Source organism: Notolepis coatsorum (genome assembly GCF_963971535.1).
Source record: "Notolepis coatsorum genome assembly, chromosome: 16".
Taxonomy (NCBI): domain Eukaryota; kingdom Metazoa; phylum Chordata; class Actinopteri; order Aulopiformes; family Paralepididae; genus Notolepis; species Notolepis coatsorum.
The window spans coordinates 106462610-106483442 of NC_140180.1; the positions used below are offsets into that span (position 1 = coordinate 106462610).

Here is a 20833-nt window from a genome sequence, read left to right on the forward strand (position 1 = left end):
TGAGAGACGGACAAAGGTGGCTTTTGTGGGGTTGGCACACTTTTGCTTAACCCCTATTGTGGTGTGTGTACTGTGCAGCCAGGGAAAACGAGCCTTCTGACTTGTTCTGGGTTATTATCCATTATTATTGTTTTTTCTAAATGGGACACCTTTATGTATCTTTTCAACAATTGTATGACTTCCTTTTAATCTATTTGTTAAAGATTCCAGTACGGGGGGGCAGGTGGCGCACGGAGATTACGTTCGTCACCAACACCGGGAGACACTAGGATTCGCCTGTTCGAATCCAGCTCCCGGCGTTGCTATCAGCTTGGCTGGCCCCTCGCACTGATACAATTGGCCGTATCAGAGGGTGGGAAAGCTGAAGGGTGGGTCCTGGGCGTTGTGGACAGCGACCCCTACAGTTCGGTCGGGGCGCCTGCTCAGCGAGGGTTGGATCTGAGGAGAGATAGTGTGGCCTCCCACACGCTACACTCTCCCCGGTGAGAACCTGCGCGGCCAGGTTGGCCTGCCCCAGGCTGCACATGCGTCGGAGGAAAGCATGTGACAGTCTCCGGTCTCCCGGACCAACAGTAGGGGAAAGTACGCAACAACCAGGAAGGGTGGGATGGGAGAGAAATCGGGAAAAAAGGAGGGGAAGAAAGATAATAATAATAAAAAAAAAAAAAGATTCCAGTACAATGGAAATTGTAGCCAGTCAGTTAGCCAGTCCACAAGCAAGTAATGAATCTAGTTTGCGACAATTTAGTTTATTTTAGTGGTTCAAAAACATCTACAGCAACGGTGACACTCTATGCATCACCTGCTAACACAGTTAGCCAAATGTTGATCTCCGATAGTAACCCATCACACTGTTTCCATGAATTAGTTTTCTTTTGATTTGAAAGCTTCATGTATGAAGGTCTTCTGATGGGACGAGTCGAGAACTGAGAGCAGCACTGAGTACGAAGGAGGAGGGGCTGCTCTGTGTGTGTGTACGTGTGTGTGTGTGTGTGTGGGCGTGTGTGTGTGTGTGGGCGGGTGTGTGTTCAGCCTTTGTGTGGCTCTCAGAGTGAAGACAGAGCAGGTGGGACAGCACACACTGCCCTGCTGTAACACACACTGCTGCCAGGTGCTGGTAAAAGGGGAAATATCATTTAGAACACAAAGCGATACTTGTGCGCTGCTCTGTTGTATGTTAGAGCTTTGTAAAGAAACTCAAAAGTATTAAAAGCGACGCACTGCTCTGTTGTTCTATTTTTATTGAAATATTTTATCACACTTTACTTTTTTTTTAAATGATTTGTAGCCTATTTTTAAATCAAACCGCACTTTTCTACTCTGTCTATTCTATTTTATAATTTTTTTTATTACTGAGTGAAACCGTAAACAGAGAGGCCTATTGGGATGCTAGATCCTAATGTGAAAAACGTATTTACCTTACCTTGCTACCTCCATCTTTTTTATGCTCGCTTATGCCTGTATTCTTTATTGCTGTGAAGCACTTTGAACTGCAATTTCTGTATGAAAAGTGCTATACAAATAAAGTTATTATTATTATTATTATTGTGATCAAATTATATGATCAAAATGTGCGATATTCATGGGAACAGTGTGATCCCTCCTGGTCCTCTCTGTCCTGCTGCCATCTGACAACACAGACCACTGATGCTCCAACACACAGGCCCCCCACAACCCTCTCTGTCCTGCTGCCATCTGACAACACAGACCACTGATGCTCCAACACACAGGCCCCCCACAACCCTCTGTCCTGCTGCCATCTGACAACACAGACCACTGATGCTCCAACACACAGGCCCCCCACAACCCTCTCTGTCCTGCTGCCATCTGACAACACAGACCACTGATGCTCCAACACACAGGCCCCCCACAACCCTCTGTCCTGCTGCCATCTGACAACACAGACCACTGATGCTCCAACACACAGGCCCCCCACAACCCTCTCTGGGAAACTGGAACATTAAATACGTGTGTAGATGTGCTGATGGATGGAGTTAGAATTTGGATGCTTAGAACCAGCTAAAGCATCGCAAGCCTTTCTTTGCACACAACGTAGACTAGTTTTGTATTGGCAGCACAGTAGCGGAGTTATGAGTTTAATCCGGCAGGTGAAGATTGCTGTGACGTCCATGTTAAAAAACAGATGGAAATATTCACTTTCCTAAGTGTAACTTAATCACATGTCAACCCCCTCATGTATCAGCCAGTCTGCTGTCGTGCTCAGGGCTCGTTTAGTAGTTCTGCTCCCTGTTAGGATGCTCTCCAGTGCTCAGGGCTCGTTTAGCAGTTCTGCTCCCTGTTAGGATGCTCTCCAGTTCTCAGGGCTCGTTTAGCAGTTCTGCTCCCTGTTAGGATGCTCTCCAGGGCTCAGGGCTCGTTTAGCAGTTCTGCTCCCTGTTAGGATGCTCTCCAGGGCTCAGGGCTCGTTTAGTAGTTCTGCTCCCTGTTAGGATGCTCTCCAGGGCTCAGGGCTCGTTTAGTAGTTCTGCTCCCTGTTAGGATGCTCTCCAGTGCTCAGGGCTCGTTTAGCAGGTCTGCTCCCTGTTTAGGATGCTCTCCAGTGCTCGGGGCTCGTTTAGCAGTTCTGCTCCCTGTTAGGATGCTCTCCAGTGCTCAGGGCTCGTTTAGCAGTTCTGCTCCCTGTTAGGATGCTCTCCAGTGCTCAGGGCTCGTTTAGCAGTTCTGCTCCCTGTTAGGATGCTCTCCAGTGCTCAGGGCTCGTTTAGCAGTTCTGCTCCCTGTTAGGATGCTCTCCAGTGCTCAGGGCTTGTTTAGCAGTTCTGTGTCCACTTTGTAGATGTTAGAGACGTCCCTCTGCCTTGTCCTCACGTCTTGAATCTCCATGTTCCCCGTAGTTTGGACTCGATTCAGAGCACAGGGAAGAAGGGGCTATTAAAGAAATCAATGCAAAGTACTGTTACTGTACCAACCTCTCTGTTGTACAGGTCATGACTCTGCTGGCAGGGCACTCCATTACAAGCTGTTCATCACCAGCGGAGACACCCCGACATTAATTAACTTTACGATATTGCTACATTCTTTTTTCGGTCCAAGTGATATTTTTGTCCCCTAAAAAAGTCTCTTCTCCTCTCTGTCTGCAGGATACGAGAAGACGGAGGACACGACTGAGAAGACGACGTCCTTAGCCGACCAAGAAGACGCCCGGCTGATCTTCCTCAACCAGCAGCAATTCACCAAGTTCTGCAACAACCGTGTCAGGTGAGAGGATGAGTGCTGCGTGTAGCGTGTCAGGTGAGAGGATGAGTGCTGCGTGTACCGTGTCAGGTGAGAGGATGAGTGCTGCGTGTACCGTGTCGGGTGAGAGGATGAGTGCTGCGTGTACCGTGTCGGGTGAGAGGATGAGTGCTGCGTGTACCGTGTCAGGTGAGAGGATGAGTGCTGCGTGTACCGTGTCGGGTGAGAGGATGAGTGCTGCGTGTGTCAGGTGAGAGGATGAGTGCTGCGTGTACCGTGTCAGGTGAGAGGATGAGTGCTGCGTGTAGCGTGTCAGGTGAGAGGATGAGTGCTGCGTGTACCGTGTCGGGTGAGAGGATGAGTGCTGCGTGTACCGTGTTAGGTGAGAGGATGAGTGCTGCGTGTAGCGTGTCAGGTGAGAGGATGAGTGCTGCGTGTAGCGTGTCAGGTGAGAGGATGAGTGCTGCGTGTAGCGTGTCAGGTGAGAGGATGAGTGCTGCGTGTAGCGTGTCAGGTGAGAGGATGAGTGCTGCATGTACCGTGTCAGGTGAGAGGATGAGTGCTGCGTGTAGCGTGTCAGGTGAGAGGATGAGTGCTGCGTGTAGCGTGTCAGGTGAGAGGATGAGTGCTGCATGTACCGTGTCAGGTGAGAGGATGAGTGCTGCATGTACCGTGTCAGGTGAGAGGATGAGTGCTGCGTGTAGCGTGTCAGGTGAGAGGATGAGTGCTGCGTGTAGCGTGTCAGGTGAGAGGATGAGTGCTGCGTGTACCGTGTCAGGTGAGGAGTTACATATCCTCTAGGCCTGTCCCTGACTAAGGATTTGTATAGTCAACTTTGATTGGCCAAAAGGACAATTGGACTAGTAGTCTATGTGCAAAAAACTGATTTCATCCGTACATTTCCGTTTTATACCGTTTTGAATATGAATATATATTTGGGTGCTTCTGAGTAATTCCAGGCAAAAGGTGCAAAAACAGCGTTTTTGTGTAATTCAATAAACATGTTGTCATTTTTCGACCTGATTATCGAATCTTCCTGAAATCAACGCTAGGTTATCATTATTATCCCTCCTAGTGAATACATGAAATGTGCCCTGGAGCGTGGCGCTCCCCCCCCCACCTCCTGCACCCAACGGCACACAGCCACACACATAAAACACAGATAGCTTCAATTGCGGTAGAAAGAAATATCAGATCAACGCAAGCTTTTATATATAGAGTCCTTTAGGGCTGACCTTCGAATATTTTTTTGGAATTCGAAGCTTCTGGGCCGAGATTCGATTTTAATTCGAAGCTTCGAAAAAAAAAAATAATAATAATAATAATAATAAAAAAAAACAATTAAAAAATAAATATATATATATATACATTTTTATGTTGTGGGACTTGTACAGCACTTTGTTCAACTTTGTCAGTGCTGTAAAGTTTAAACCTTTTTAAATCTTAGACAAACTAAACACTTAGCTTTCATGAAATATTGTAAGCCGTCATTTGAGGCTTTATAAAAGCAGCACAATGAACACAAATCTGTCCGACCTCATCTTAAATAACAAACAGCATTGCTTGTTGTAGTTAACAAAGAGAGGCAGAGCTGATTTAGCAAAAATAAAAAATAAATGCAATTTTTTTATAATCGCATTTTTTTTTCATATTCGAATCCCATGCCCATCGAACGAAGCTTCGAAGTATTTAAGACAGCCCTAGAGTCCTTACTTGGTATCTGATGTAATGCAAAAAAAAGTCCAATTATCTGATCGCCATTCCAGTTATCCACAGCGATCCTGTCTCTGACGTTGTTGGGCATTGCACATGAACGGGCAGGTGGGGTCAGTTGTCCAAACCATCCCTACAAGCGTGTGTTTTGCCGGAGTGTTTAGGATCCGCCCCCACGCCGCAGCTCGGTAGAGAAAATAAACTACCCTGTTTCTAATGGAGTGCAATAATGGCCGAAGGCGTTAGAGGGCGGTATAAGACAGCCTGCCAGCTCAGACACACTCAGAACAGTATGCACAAGGTGCCCCGCTGAATTATGAATGGCAATAGCGATTAAAAGAAATACCGTGAGAAAAACATAGTTTTACGTTTTCCGGCACTCAACCGTCGGGCGACAGAAACGTAGTTCTACGTTAACGGCACCCAATGTGTTAATGTCTGAAGGTGTCGACCGAAGGCTTCTTGTCCTCTGCGAAAGCATGCAATTGGTCCACTGATGGATACATCTTGATATTTGTCTAGTCTAGTGTGTTCATTAGACGGGTGAAATCCTCTTTCTGTGCCCGTTTTCGTAGGCAGTTAACCTCGCTGGTATGCGCGCCATTAGCGTTAGCCACGCTTCTAGGCCTCTTTGCTTTTGGAAAGAATGATACAAAAAATATATATATACTTTTATTTCTTTTTGACTAAGTTGACTTTTTTTGGCAGTCGACTATGGCTCCTTTCGATCGATTAGTCGACTATTCGACTAGTCGAGGTCAGCCCTAGTATCCTCAGTGTTGTTTATCAAGTGAATCCTCCAGATTGGTTTGGAATACTCTACTGCATATTTCTTTTCATATTGTGAACTTCATAGTGGATGTCATTCAGCTGTGGCACATCAGTCTGATGAATGCATGAGGATGTCGTCTACAGTAAATGCCTGGCCATTTTAGGGCAAAGAAATTAATCTGAATTGCGATTTTTTTTTTGCTGATATTGCAATTGTGATATGATTCATGAAATTAGAGGGATTGATCATTTTTGTAATATTTCTAATTTTCATTGATAAAGATATTAAAATTATCTTTGCAGGGATCTGTGCCAAACTAAGATGTTTTAACTAATACAATGTGTCGGCTGGGACATCTCTGCAGCACCGCAACACATTTCATATTTAACAAATAATACGCCTCCTGTGATTTGGATATTGCACTAGGCCATGTTGTGATTTGGATATTGCACTAGGCCATGTTGTGATTTGGATATTGCACTAGGCCATGTTGTGATTTGGATATTGCACTAGGCCATGTTGTGATTTGGATATTGCACTAGGCCATGTTGTGATTTGGATATTGCACTAGGCCATGTTGTGATTTGGATATTGCTCTACTAGGCCATGTTGTGATTTGGATATTGCTCTACTAGGCCATGTTGTGATTTGGATATTGCTCTACTAGGCCATGTTGTGATTTGGATATTGCACTAGGCCATGTTGTGATTTGGATATTGCACTAGGCCATGTTGTGATTTGGATATTGCACTAGGCCATGTTGTGATTTGGATATTGCACTAGGCCATGTTGTGATTTGGATATTGCACTAGGCCATGTTGTGATTTGGATATTGCTCTACTAGGCCATGTTGTGATTTGGATATTGCACTAGGCCATGTTGTGATTTGGATATTGCACTAGGCCATGTTGTGATTTGGATATTGCACTACTAGGCCATGTTGTGATTTGGATATTGCACTAGGCCATGTTGTGATTTGGATATTGCTCTACTAGGCCATGTTGTGATTTGGATATTGCACTAGGCCATGTTGTGATTTGGATATTGCACTAGGCCATGTTGTGATTTGGATATTGCACTACTAGGCCATGTTGTGATTTGGATATTGCACTAGGCCATGTTGTGATTTGGATATTGCTCTACTAGGCCATGTTGTGATTTGGATATTGCTCTACTAGGCCATGTTGTGATTTGGATATTGCACTAGGCCATGTTGTGATTTGGATATTGCACTAGGCCATGTTGTGATTTGGATATTGCACTAGGCCATGTTGTGATTTGGATATTGCACTAGGCCATGTTGTGATTTGGATATTGCACTAGGCCATGTTGTGATTTGGATATTGCTCTACTAGGCCATGTTGTGATTTGGATATTGCACTAGGCCATGTTGTGATTTGGATATTGCACTAGGCCATGTTGTGATTTGGATATTGCACTACTAGGCCATGTTGTGATTTGGATATTGCACTAGGCCATGTTGTGATTTGGATATTGCTCTACTAGGCCATGTTGTGATTTGGATATTGCACTAGGCCATGTTGTGATTTGGATATTGCACTAGGCCATGTTGTGATTTGGATATTGCACTACTAGGCCATGTTGTGATTTGGATATTGCACTAGGCCATGTTGTGATTTGGATATTGCTCTACTAGGCCATGTTGTGATTTGGATATTGCACTAGGCCATGTTGTGATTTGGATATTGCACTAGGCCATGTTGTGATTTGGATATTGCTCTACTAGGCCATGTTGTGATTTGGATATTGCACTAGGCCATGTTGTGATTTGGATATTGCTCTACTAGGCCATGTTGTGATTTGGATATTGCACTAGGCCATGTTGTGATTTGGATATTGCACTAGGCCATGTTGTGATTTGGATATTGCTCTACTAGGCCATGTTGTGATTTGGATATTGCACTAGGCCATGTTGTGATTTGGATATTGCACTAGGCCATGTTGTGATTTGGATATTGCTCTACTAGGCCATGTTGTGATTTGGATATTGCACTAGGCCATGTTGTGATTTGGATATTGCTCTACTAGGCCATGTTGTGATTTGGATATTGCACTAGGCCATGTTGTGATTTGGATATTGCACTAGGCCATGTTGTGATTTGGATATTGCACTAGGCCATGTTGTGATTTGGATATTGCACTAGGCCATGTTGTGATTTGGATATTGCACTAGGCCATGTTGTGATTTGGATATTGCTCTACTAGGCCATGTTGTGATTTGGATATTGCACTAGGCCATGTTGTGATTTGGATATTGCACTAGGCCATGTTGTGATTTGGATATTGCTCTACTAGGCCATGTTGTGATTTGGATATTGCACTAGGCCATGTTGTGATTTGGATATTGCTCTACTAGGCCATGTTGTGATTTGGATATTGCACTAGGCCATGTTGTGATTTGGATATTGCACTAGGCCATGTTGTGATTTGGATATTGCACTAGGCCATGTTGTGATTTGGATATTGCACTAGGCCATGTTGTGATTTGGATATTGCACTAGGCCATGTTGTGATTTGGATATTGCTCTACTAGGCCATGTTGTGATTTGGATATTGCACTAGGCCATGTTGTGATTTGGATATTGCTCTACTAGGCCATGTTGTGATTTGGATATTGCACTAGGCCATGTTGTGATTTGGATATTGCACTAGGCCATGTTGTGATTTGGATATTGCACTAGGCCATGTTGTGATTTGGATATTGCACTAGGCCATGTTGTGATTTGGATATTGCACTAGGCCATGTTGTGATTTGGATATTGCACTAGGCCATGTTGTGATTTGGATATTGCTCTACTAGGCCATGTTGTGATTTGGATATTGCACTAGGCCATGTTGTGATTTGGATATTGCACTAGGCCATGTTGTGATTTGGATATTGCACTAGGCCATGTTGTGATTTGGATATTGCACTAGGCCATGTTGTGATTTGGATATTGCACTAGGCCATGTTGTGATTTGGATATTGCTCTACTAGGCCATGTTGTGATTTGGATATTGCACTAGGCCATGTTGTGATTTGGATATTGCACTAGGCCATGTTGTGATTTGGATATTGCTCTACTAGGCCATGTTGTGATTTGGATATTGCACTAGGCCATGTTGTGATTTGGATATTGCTCTACTAGGCCATGTTGTGATTTGGATATTGCACTAGGCCATGTTGTGATTTGGATATTGCACTAGGCCATGTTGTGATTTGGATATTGCACTAGGCCATGTTGTGATTTGGATATTGCACTAGGCCATGTTGTGATTTGGATATTGCACTAGGCCATGTTGTGATTTGGATATTGCTCTACTAGGCCATGTTGTGATTTGGATATTGCACTAGGCCATGTTGTGATTTGGATATTGCTCTACTAGGCCATGTTGTGATTTGGATATTGCACTAGGCCATGTTGTGATTTGGATATTGCACTAGGCCATGTTGTGATTTGGATATTGCACTAGGCCATGTTGTGATTTGGATATTGCACTAGGCCATGTTGTGATTTGGATATTGCACTAGGCCATGTTGTGATTTGGATATTGCACTAGGCCATGTTGTGATTTGGATATTGCTCTACTAGGCCATGTTGTGATTTGGATATTGCACTAGGCCATGTTGTGATTTGGATATTGCACTAGGCCATGTTGTGATTTGGATATTGCTCTACTAGGCCATGTTGTGATTTGGATATTGCACTAGGCCATGTTGTGATTTGGATATTGCTCTACTAGGCCATGTTGTGATTTGGATATTGCACTAGGCCATTGGACAATTATTTTTTAAACTTGTTACAATAGCCTGCTTTGAATGAGGGCGGCTACGTGGTGCAGTGGGCAAGGTGCTCACCACCAATACTGGAGACTGGGCTCGAACAGGATGCCTCCCTGTTCGAGCCCAGCGCTCCACATTGCTTTCAGTTTAGCTGGTCGTCCGCACTAATACACATTGGCCGTATTAGGGGGTGGGAAACTGATGGGTGGGGATCGGGCGTTGTGGACAGCGACTCCTACAGGTCGGTTGGTGCGCCTGCGCAGTAGAATCAGGAAGTGTCGGGGGCAGCGTGAGCCTCCCACGCGTTACTCCTCGCCACTGAGAGATCGAGCTGCGCAGGTGAAAAGATGCGACTGCTGTTACCTCAAGTACCGGAGGGGACTTGTGCTATGTATGACTTAGTCCACATTGCAGCCGGCTTGTGGGAGGCAAGAAACAGCGTTCGTGACAGGGGAGGGTTGAATTGGATGATATGAAAATTGGGATGGGAGAAAATATAGAAAAAATGGGAGAAAAAGTGGATAAAAAAAAATAGCCTGCTTTGAATGCAAAACAGCGGCGTCAAACAAGCTCAATTGTGTGTCTGGTTGCATTTTAATGTGAGAGAGGGAGGGCGGGGGGGGGGGGGGGGGGGGGGGGGGCATTTGAGGAGCCAGAACAGGGATGCTCTGCACAGCGTACCAGTGTGTCCTCTCCCAGGTGAAGGTCTCACTGCAGCACTGGGCCCGGTCTGCCCTCCACCTGACCCCCTCGGCCCTGAGCCAGTGTAGATAAGAGGAGTGCCTCTCAGTTATATTTGCATTACAATAAATATAGTTACAATAGATGCTATAATCTAAATATATACTATGACTAAGTAAGTATACAGTATATACACAGGTGCCGTATGCATACGTATGGCATGATATATTTTATACGTTGTCCGTTTAGGTGGGGGGGGGGGGGGGGGGGGGGGGGTGAATTAGGAAGTTGCTTCTATGTTGCGATAACACATTTTAATAGTCATTTTCCTTCCTATTTATTTGCCAGTATGGCTGTGAAATAGGTATTAAACTCTATTAATTCTTTAATTGAGCTGAACCTGCAGGAGCCGTGAGTGGGGGCTGAAGAGGGGTTTTTACAGCCTGATGCAGCTGGTGACCAGAGTCGCCTGGTCCACACGGCCACCAGAATAGACTGCATGCCAACTGCACTAGGTGGACCCCAATCATCATCGGTGGAATGTTTGTAAGCCGTCACGCTCGCCTGCTCTTAAAATGTTTACAACTCTCTCTCGTGATGTTGCAGAATTCACGCTCGAAGTCGCCTTCTCTCAAGTATGTAGGTGTTATTTTGCTATTTTTGAACCTGTGCTATTTTTGAACCTGGTAACGGTGACCCATGGGGAGGAGCGGTGTGTTGTAACTAGCCCAGGGGTGGCCAACCCGCGGGTCGCGAGCCGCATGCGGCTCTTTGCCCGTCAATGTGCGGCTCTTACATCCATAAATAAAATAATAATAATAATAAAAAACGTTTTTCTTTTTTTGTAATATATATTTTTTTTTTATGTCACTCATTCCATAAGGACGTAGAATAAACATTTACAATTTTTTTTTTAATGGTCCATTTGCATGTTCTTGGTATCTGAATCTAGGGACATATATGGATCAGTGTCAGAAATAGTGTGTCTGTTACTAGGCTTGAGTAAATTGTAATGAACCAAAGGAGAATATCAATTCTATTAAATTTTTTTTTTATCTTTGACTGTGAATAACACCATGCTAAAATTGACCAGACCTGAAAAATCTAAGCAAATGAATAAAGGGAAGATGATTAAACAGCCATCTTTTTATAATGTACATTTCTCCACCATTTTTCATCATATTGCAACACCGTTTTTTGCAAGACGTTCACAGAAAGGTAGAGAAACTAACTGCGTTCTGTTTTATGGCAATAACGTTCAGGTTTGTGGGAGATGATCCCAAAAAATAAGAGAAATAAAAAAGTAAATCCAGAAGTCAGATGATTGACAGGGGCTGGTGTGAGCTGGGTAGGGTAGTTTTTCGAAATTCGAAAGCCAGAGTCTCTTCCTTCAAAAGACTACACTCACTTTTGGCTGTGCCACTTCCTCCTGTCAATATGCACCAGTTTCTGACCCAATTGAGTCACACTTAGGTTGACATCCAAGCGCCCCGGCGACCTGTCCGTCCTGCTGCAGCCCGAGAGGCGTGGAACAGTGCAGGTGTCGCGGGTGGAACAGTGGGGCCTGTAGCTACGGGAGGCGTGGAACAGTGCAGGTGTCGGGGGGTGGAACAGTGGGGCCTGTAGCTACGGGAGGCGTGGAACAGTGCAGGTGTCGGGGGGTGGAACAGTGGGGCCTGTAGCTACGGGAGGCGTGGAACAGTGCAGGTGTCGGGGGGTGGATCAGTGGGGCCTGTAGCTACGGGAGGCTGGAACAGTGCAGGTGTCGGGGGTGGATCAGTGGGGCCTGTAGCTACGGGAGGTGTGGTCCAGTGGGGCCTGTAGCTACGGGAGGTGTGGTCCAGTGGGGCCTGTAGCTACGGGAGGTGTGGTCCAGTGGGGCCTGTAGCTACGGGAGGTGTGGAGCAGTGCAGGTGTCAGGTGGTGGATCAGTGGGGCCTGTAGCTACGGGAGGTGTGGATCAGTGGGGCCTGTAGCTACGGGAGGTGTGGAGCAGTGCAGGTGTCGGGTGGTGGATCAGTGGGGCCTGTAGCTACGGAGGTGTGGAGCAGTGCAGGTGTCAGGTGGTGGATCAGTGGGGCCTGTAGCTACGGGAGGCTGGAACAGTGCAGGTGTCGGGTGGTGGATCAGTGGGGCCTGTAGCTACGGAGGTGTGGAGCAGTGCAGGTGTCAGGTGGTGGATCAGTGGGGCCTGTAGCTACGGGAGGTGTGGAGCAGTGCAGGTGTCGGGTGGTGGATCAGTGGGGCCTGTAGCTACGGAGGTGTGGAGCAGTGCAGGTGTCAGGTGGTGGATCAGTGGGGCCTGTAGCTACGGGAGGCTGGAACAGTGCAGGTGTCGGGTGGTGGATCAGTGGGGCCTGTAGCTACGGAGGTGTGGAGCAGTGCAGGTGTCAGGTGGTGGATCAGTGGGGCCTGTAGCTACGGGAGGTGTGGAGCAGTGCAGGTGTCGGGTGGTGGATCAGTGGGGCCTGTAGCTACGGGAGGTGTGGAGCAGTGCAGGTGTCGGGTGGTGGATCAGTGGGGCCTGTAGCTACGGAGGTGTGGAGCAGTGCAGGTGTCAGGTGGTGGATCAGTGGGGCCTGTAGCTACGGGAGGTGTGGAACAGTGCAGGTGTCGGGTGGTGGATCAGCGCAGTTAGTAACTGCAGACGGGGCGGAGTGTCTCCTGGCGTTCCGTGTGGAGGATGTGGGGCATTAAAAGGTCAGGTCTGGGCTGGCCGTCCTCTGTCAGGGGACGTTAGTGTTAGCATTCCTGCTCCTCGAGTGGCCCAGTACATGCACAGGCATACACACATGCACACACACACACACACACACACACACACGCACACACGCACACACGCACAGAGCCACAACCCGGAGAGAGGGAGGGCTTTGAAGAGGAAGGCCTAGTAGTAATGGTTGCAGCACGACTTGGAGGAGAGATTTCTATGTCCTGTGTTGGGAGATCACACGAGAGCCTTGGGCTTCTGAGAGGACCATAGGATCCCCTCCTCTGTGCTCCATTAACCCACTCCCTGGTCCTGAACCACTGTGTGTGATGCCCTGCCACTCATCTTATCAGCTAATGGGATTTGGTCAATTCACTGTGTTTCTATAGTGCTCCTCTAGTCTAACGACCACTCAAAGTGCTTTACAACTTATGCCTAAAAATCACCCATTCACTTGCGCACGCACACACGCACGCACGCACGCACGCACGCACGCACGCACGCACACACACACACACACACACACACACACACACACACACACACACACACACACACACACACACACACACACACACACACACACACACACACACACACACACACACACACACACACACACACACACACACACACACACACATCCACAGACGTTACCGAATGCATAATGTCCTTGGATAGACTCCACCTACCGTGTATTGGATCCCTTAGTAGTTGCTAATTAGTTTAGATTTAGAACGTCAAGCCATGAGCAAACCTTTTCAAGTCCAACTCATCAAGCACCTCGCAACACTCAGAGTTTTGACATTGGCTGCGGTAGTCAGTGTTTCCCACAGGATTTAGTGAGTGGGTAAACCCCGGACCCTCCCTACGTTTTTTTGTACGTTTTAAAGTTAAATGCATCAATCTGGTGCACTTTGAGAGCAAAATAAAGAAGCCAGATCTATGATGAACCTTTGTGCTCAAAATACAAAATCGACTAGAGCGTACATTTGAGCCATCAAAGAAATGAAGCAAAAGTGGTTACCTGTCTTGAACTGGTTTATTCTTTAGAAAATAAAAGAATATGCTGGATTGCTATTACGACTACTACCACTGGCAATACGACTGATACATCCCTATTGGCAAACTTTTTATAAAAAAAAAATATAAAAAACATAAAATCTTTATTTTCGGTTCATTATAAAACTGGCGGGCCGCCACAGTCTAGGTAATTAATGGGAAACACTGGGTAATGTTGACCTCAGGAAACAAACTTCATTTTGATCCATTGCTTGCCAATAAATGTCAATGTTGTTGTATTAATTATGAAATCACCATAATAACTAACTAGTCGTATAACAGCCTTGTGTCTTTTTTGCTGAGCTGATCACATCCTTGCTAGTAGGACGTCCCATTGTGTTCTCTGGTCCCCTGTGGCCCTGTACCCTTGAGTGAAGGGCGTTGTTTATTCAGCAGTACTGCTCTGACCATAGTGTGAATGACGGGACATTCACATAGGGATACCCTATCCCTCGTGCATCCCTACGTGATCTACCCTATCCCTCGTGCATCCCTACGTGATCTACCCTATCCCTCGTGCATCCCTACGTGATCTACCCTATCCCTCGTGCATCCCTACGTGATCTACCCTATCCCTCGTGCATCCCTACGTGATCTACCCTATCCCTCGTGCATCCCTACGTGATCTACCCTATCCCTCGTGCATCCCTACGTGATCTACCCTATCCCTCGTGCATCCCTACGTGATCTACCCTATCCCTCGTGCATCCCTACGTGATCTACCCTATCCCTCGTGCATCCCTACGTGATCTACCCTATCTCCCTCGTGCATCCCTACGTGATCTACCCTATTTCCCTCGTGCATCCCTACGTGATCTACCCTATCCCTCGTGCATCCCTACGTGAATACAAGACACTTTAAACCCTATCTCCCTCGTGCATCCCTACGTGAATACAAGACACTTTAAACCCTATCTCCCTCGTGCATCCCTACGTGATCTACCCTATCTCCCTCGTGCATCCCTACGTGATCTACCCTATCTCCCTCGTGCATCCCTACGTGAATACAAGACACTTTAAACCCTATCTCCCTCGTGCATCCCTACGTGAATACAAGACACTTTAAACCCTATCTCCCTCGTGCATCCCTATGTGCGAGTGAAAATGAACAAAACAGAGTGACTTTCACCTTTTGCAAATGGAGAGGGAGTATACTGAGAGCGGACATTAACTGAGGAGTGGGATTGGACAAATACCAAAATGGAGTAGGATGTAGTTGGCAATGTCATCAGTCAAGGTAACAGTCGAGGTAAACAATAAATCATCCCCCCCTCTGACCTTCAGCACTGGGGCCCCCCAGGGCTGCGTCCTTTCCCCTTGGCTCTTCTCCCTCTAGTCTACACCAACCAGTTCACCCCCCTGGACAGTTCAGTCAAGGCCTTCAAGTACGCCGACGACACCACCATCCTGGGCCTCATCTCCAACAACGATGAGTCAATTTACCGGCAGGAGGTGGACAGAGCAGTGAGGTGGTGCTCAACCAACAACCTCCTGCTCAACACCTTCAAACCCGTGGAAATTGCCATAGATTTCAGGACTTCAAACAAAAAAAACCCATACTGTACTCCCAATAACCATCTCAGACCAACCCATACCCCTAACTGGATCATTCTAGTTCCTCTGCACCCACATCAGCAATAAACTCAAATGGCACATTAACACCACTGCCATCATCAAAAAGGCCCAGCAGCGCCTGTACTTCCTCAGGCAACTACACCGCCATAATCCAAAGCATCCTCACCTCATCCAGCACAGTCTGGTACGGTTCCAATCAATCAATCAATCAATCAATCAATCAATCAATCAATCAATTCCACTGATAAACTCACCAAACACAAACTCCAATGCATCACCAAGACAGCCTCCAAAATAATTGGCTGCCCCCTCCCCTCTCTGGACTCCATCTACACCTCACGCACAGTCTCCCGCTCTGGTAAAATGGTCAACGATCCCTCTCACCCAGCACACCACTTAGTCCAGCGCATGCCCTCAGGTCGCTACAGGTCAATTTCAACCAGACACACACGCTTCACAAACAGCTTTTTCCCCCACAGCAGTCCGAACTCTAAACACACAGGCCCGTTTGATGTTCCATGTTGATGTCCCAGTGCTTAAATAACATGCTGTACTGCAAACGATTACCACCAACTAGGGATGTTCGATGTTGGCTTTTATACCGATATACCGATATTGTCCAACTCTTAATTTCCGATACCGATATCAACCCATACCGATATATGCAGGGTGTCGTCCCCCCCCCCAAAATGGAATAATTTCAGGTAATTAACATTACATATCTCTTGTTGTGGAATTAACACAACATTATGCATACTTTTGACTAGCCCCTTTCGTGACTTTCGGTTTGCAACTCCGAGCTTCCAGACCCCATCGTGAAGCTGTGTTAGACCCATATTGTACGCTGGGTATCTTTGAAATTCAGATCTGATGTATTCTTGACACACCGCAAGCCCCTTGATGACGCTTGGTCATTTCTCTACTGGGTAATCGGGGCGTGTGGGCAAGTGACTCCGGTCACAAAAGCCCCAGGCTTGTAAACCGAAAGTCACGAAAGGGGCTAACTTTTGACAAATTAATTAATTAAGAATTTGTTCTTACTTGCTTGCCTGGGTAAATAAAGGTTAAATAAATGTTAAAAAAAAGAAAAAAAGATATATATATTTTTTTGAAAACCGATACCGATAATTTCCGATATCACATTTTAATGCCAATATCGGACATCCCTACCACCAACCATAGTTGTGTGGCATTAAAGTTGTATAGCTGTATCTTGTATCGTAACTTTACCCAAACCCTGCAGAAATGACAGTAAGTGGAGCTGGTATATTTTTTTTTTGTATCTACTTTTTCTCCTCCTTTTTTCTGTTTTTTTTCTCCCATCCCAATTTACCTCTCGTGCCAATTCTCCCTCCCCTGTCCTGATCGTTGCTCGCATATGCCCCCCACTGGCCGGTTGTAGGGAGGATAGAAGCCTTGCATCACATGTCCCCTCCGATACATGTGGAGGCAGCCAGTCACTTCTTTTCACCTGCCAGCGCGGACTCTCATTTGGCGAGGTGTAACGTGTGGGAGGCTCACACTACCCCCGCCATTTTCCTGACTTTGCTGTGCAGGCGCCCCAACCGACCTGTAGGAGTCGCTGTTTACAACGTCCAGATTACCACCCTTCGACTTCCCACCCGCTAACTCTGCCAATTGAGTTAGTATGACGGCCGGCCCAAGCCGGAGGCAACGCTGACAGCCGGATTCGAACCCGGTGTCTCTTGCGTTGGTGACTTGTATCTGAATTGTATCTGTTGACTAAGAATAGACACTAAGACTGAGGTTCCCAACCTCTCTTGGCAGGTGACCCCTACAGAGATCACAACATTCCTAAGACCTCCAACATCGGGAATTCATGAAAACCTTTGAGTTTCCTTTGACCTACAGGTCCGATACAGTAAATCCACAAATCTCTCCCGAAGAATGTAACCGTGGCACCGCCATGTAAAACAATCATTCAGATTCATTCAACAATAACAGTGGCCCGATTGGCCCCGGCAAGTACAGTAGTAAGCTGCTTTGGGACCATGGGTCAGACGGTCCCGTGTCTGGTGGCCATGGGTGAGAGCTCTGCCACGTGACGTCTTCCTGGGGAGAGGAACCCTGGATGTGTCATCAAGCTGCTGTACAGTAGTAAGCAGGTCAATGACAACTCACAGGCAAACAGTGTGGGTTTCACCGTGTCTGCTGGAAGCAGGTGTTCATGGCATAATTACCAGCAGGAGGATTCTGTTACTGTCGGTTATTACCGTACTGACCCGGATACGAGACTACCTCGCCTATCTGACCAGAATGTAGGCTACCAGTCATATTAACACATTGAATAAAACTAGGTAGATATACAGTATATTTACATATTTTAAATGCCATTGTTCCTCATTTTCAAACAGACTTACGAGAAAAGTTAAGAGCAAATTTCATCGTAACTCCACTTTTTGGCATTCTCGAACGTTATTTCTTCTGGGATTCACTCGTAGCTAAGAGCAGGATTTACGAGCTCGGAGGAGCAGGACAGACTGGTGTGCGCCCGTGTTCCTAAGGGCTTCGTTTAGGAGAAACCATGGTGATTGCGTTCACGTCGATTCTACAGACATCCTCGGATTTAAATAATTATAATAATGATAAATACGAGGGCGGCTGGGTGGCGCAGCGGACATTGCGCTCGTCACCAACGCAAGAGACACCGGTCTCGAATCCGGCTGTCAGCGTTGCCTCCGGCTTGGGCCGGCCGTCATACTGACTCAATTGGCAGAGTTAGCGGGTGGGGAGTCGAAGGGTGGTAGTCTGGTCGTTGTAAACAGCGACTCCTACAGGTCGGTCAGGGCGCCTGCACAGCAAAGACAGGAAAATGGCGGGGGCAGTGTGAGCCTCCTACATGTTACTCCTCGCCAATGAGAGTCCGCGCTGGCAGGTGAAAAGAAGTGACTGGCTGCCTCCACATGTATCGGAGGGGACATGTGATGGGCTTCTATCCGCCCTACGACCGGCCAGTGGGGGGCACATGCGAGCAACGATCAGGGGAGGGGAGGGAGAATTGGCACGAGAGGAAATTGGGATGGGGAGAAAAATCACAGAAAAAGGGGGAGAAAAAGTAGATAAAAAATAAAATGATAAATACGTCAATATTTATCATAAAAAATTACATTTTACATTTAGAGTCATGACTCAACTAAAATAAATAAAAGCACTACACAAACACTGCAAATGACGGTGAATAAATAAATAAATAAGAACTAAACTCATCGCGATATAGCTACAGTATAGTGTAATAGAATGGACACATCTACATTCTGCTCTCAGCATACCCCTTGAAGGAAAGGCTTTTGCATAGACACTATATAGAAAATAACAAAAGTATGAAGATTATACTTTCGCATTTGAAGCCTGTCAACATCAAGAGGACATAATCAGAGCAGCATAACTGGACCACATACTGTACCACTTTAACATGACCTTTAGAGGTCAATGGATACACAAATGTCATCTAGAATGTGTACTTTTACTTTAGCACATTCAATAGCAAATACTTCTTTACTTTTACTTAAGTAGAATTTGAATGGGGGACTTTTACATTTACATTTAGTCATTTAGCTGACGCTTTTATCCAAAGCGACTTACAAGTTCTGTACGACAAGACAGCGTACAACTCTGTCAGCTGAGTAACTATTTTCATCAAAGTGTTGCGTGTTACAGTGTAGGTTAGTTTATTAGGACAAGTGCATGACAGTAAGGAGTTAGGGTTAGGTCTTTTTTTATTTTTATTTTTTCAGATAATTGTTGAAGAAGTGCGTCTTTAGTCGACGGCAAAAGATTGGACGGGTTTCGGCTGTCCTAACTGGGGTGGGTAGTTCGTTCCACCATTGTGGGGCAAGGACTGAGAATAGGCGACTTCTCTTTGATGACCCTCCCGGAGCTCTGATAGGAGTAGGTCTGAGGCGGCCAGAAGATGCAGAGCGTAGGGGTCTTGAGTGTGTGTAGTTGGAGACCATTCACCGGAGGTAGGCGGGAGCGGTTCCCTTTGCCGCACGGTATGCTAGGTTAAGGGCCTTGAAGCGGATTCGTGCAGCAATGGGGAGCCAGTGCAGGTCCCTAAGAAGTGGGGTGACATGGGCCGACTTTGGTAGGTTTGAGATCAGGCGGGCCTAGAGTGACGTGACTGGTTTCAAGGGAAAGAAAGCAAATGACCAATCGGAAGCTTTCATTTGCTTTTTTACTTCCGGAAAGTCCGCCATTGCGCTATGCGAGACGTTCCCGAGACAGTAACATTAAGTTTTATGTAACTTATTCTAGTCTTACCAATAGCAATAGATTTTAGAACACCTAGATTTATCGATAGCAATAGTAATATAACGTTAATGCCTTGCTTTGTTAATCATAACGTTGATGCAGTAGCGTATGTCGTTGTGTTGGCTGTAACGGACATGAGAATAACATAACACTGTACACATTAAAATTGCGATGATCGATTCTAACATTTTCAAATCGATGCAGTTAAATTTTCCCCTTAGGATCGATGCATTGCGATGCATTGTTACACCCCTACACCAAAGTCACTGGCCCACTGTGCGTGTGTGTGTGTGTGTGTGTGCTAACTTGGCTAGTGTTATCAACAGCAGAGGTGGGTGCAAGCGGTGTGACGTAATTGGCAGAATCGACTGTCAATCAATGGTCTACCTCACACGCAAACTCATAAACAATGTTTCTGTACTGGAGGTGTACAGTATTTCAATAGGCAACCCTGAAAGGATTATTTTTCTAGAAGAGCAACACTAGCCAAAACATAGGCATTGTATGCATAAAAGGGGCTAAAGTTAAGTGACTGTTACTTTTGTAGCAGTAGTTCAATGTCACTGCCTTTTTTATTAGGCCTAGTTGTTGGCTACAACTTTGCCACAGTAGGCATTAATCACTTAATAGTTCAAATGTCTGTGTCCCATTCCCGTTTGCACACACAGATACACACACACGCACACAGTGGGCCAGTGACTTTGGTGGTATGTGCTATTGCACAGATGTGTGTCCCGTTTGCACACGTACACAGTACAAATATACATTTATTTAAAAAAATAAAAATAAACTCTGTTACTTGAAATATTTTCACTGTGCTCCTAAATATTTTTGTGTGCTGCTAAATTTCTTTGTGTGCTCCTAAATTTTTTCATTTAGGAGCACATGTACTCCTTGGGAAAAAGGTTAGCTAGAGCCCTGCAGGAAATGAAAGGCGAGCAGATGAGGAGAGCGTGAAAGCAGCTCTCTTTATCTGGCCAGTATAGAAATGGAGCAAGTTTCACAGCAGTGGAAGATTAGGGACATGACATACTTCACAATGATACCACCCCCTGCGCCTGATCAGAGG

The 20833-nt window shown here is 46.1% G+C and overlaps 1 protein-coding gene across 1 annotated transcript in view; it reads left to right on the forward strand.

The window, feature by feature from the left end:
* The window catches only part of atp8a1 (ATPase phospholipid transporting 8A1), a gene marked incomplete at its 3' end in the record, with an annotated part of 287871 nt that overhangs the window by 59379 nt on the left and 207659 nt on the right, over positions 1-20833 (forward strand). Inside the window, exon 2 of the mRNA XM_084332147.1 lies at positions 3102-3219. Within this exon, the coding sequence (XP_084188273.1) occupies positions 3102-3219 (118 nt within the window). The remainder of the gene's footprint in view (positions 1-3101; positions 3220-20833) is intronic.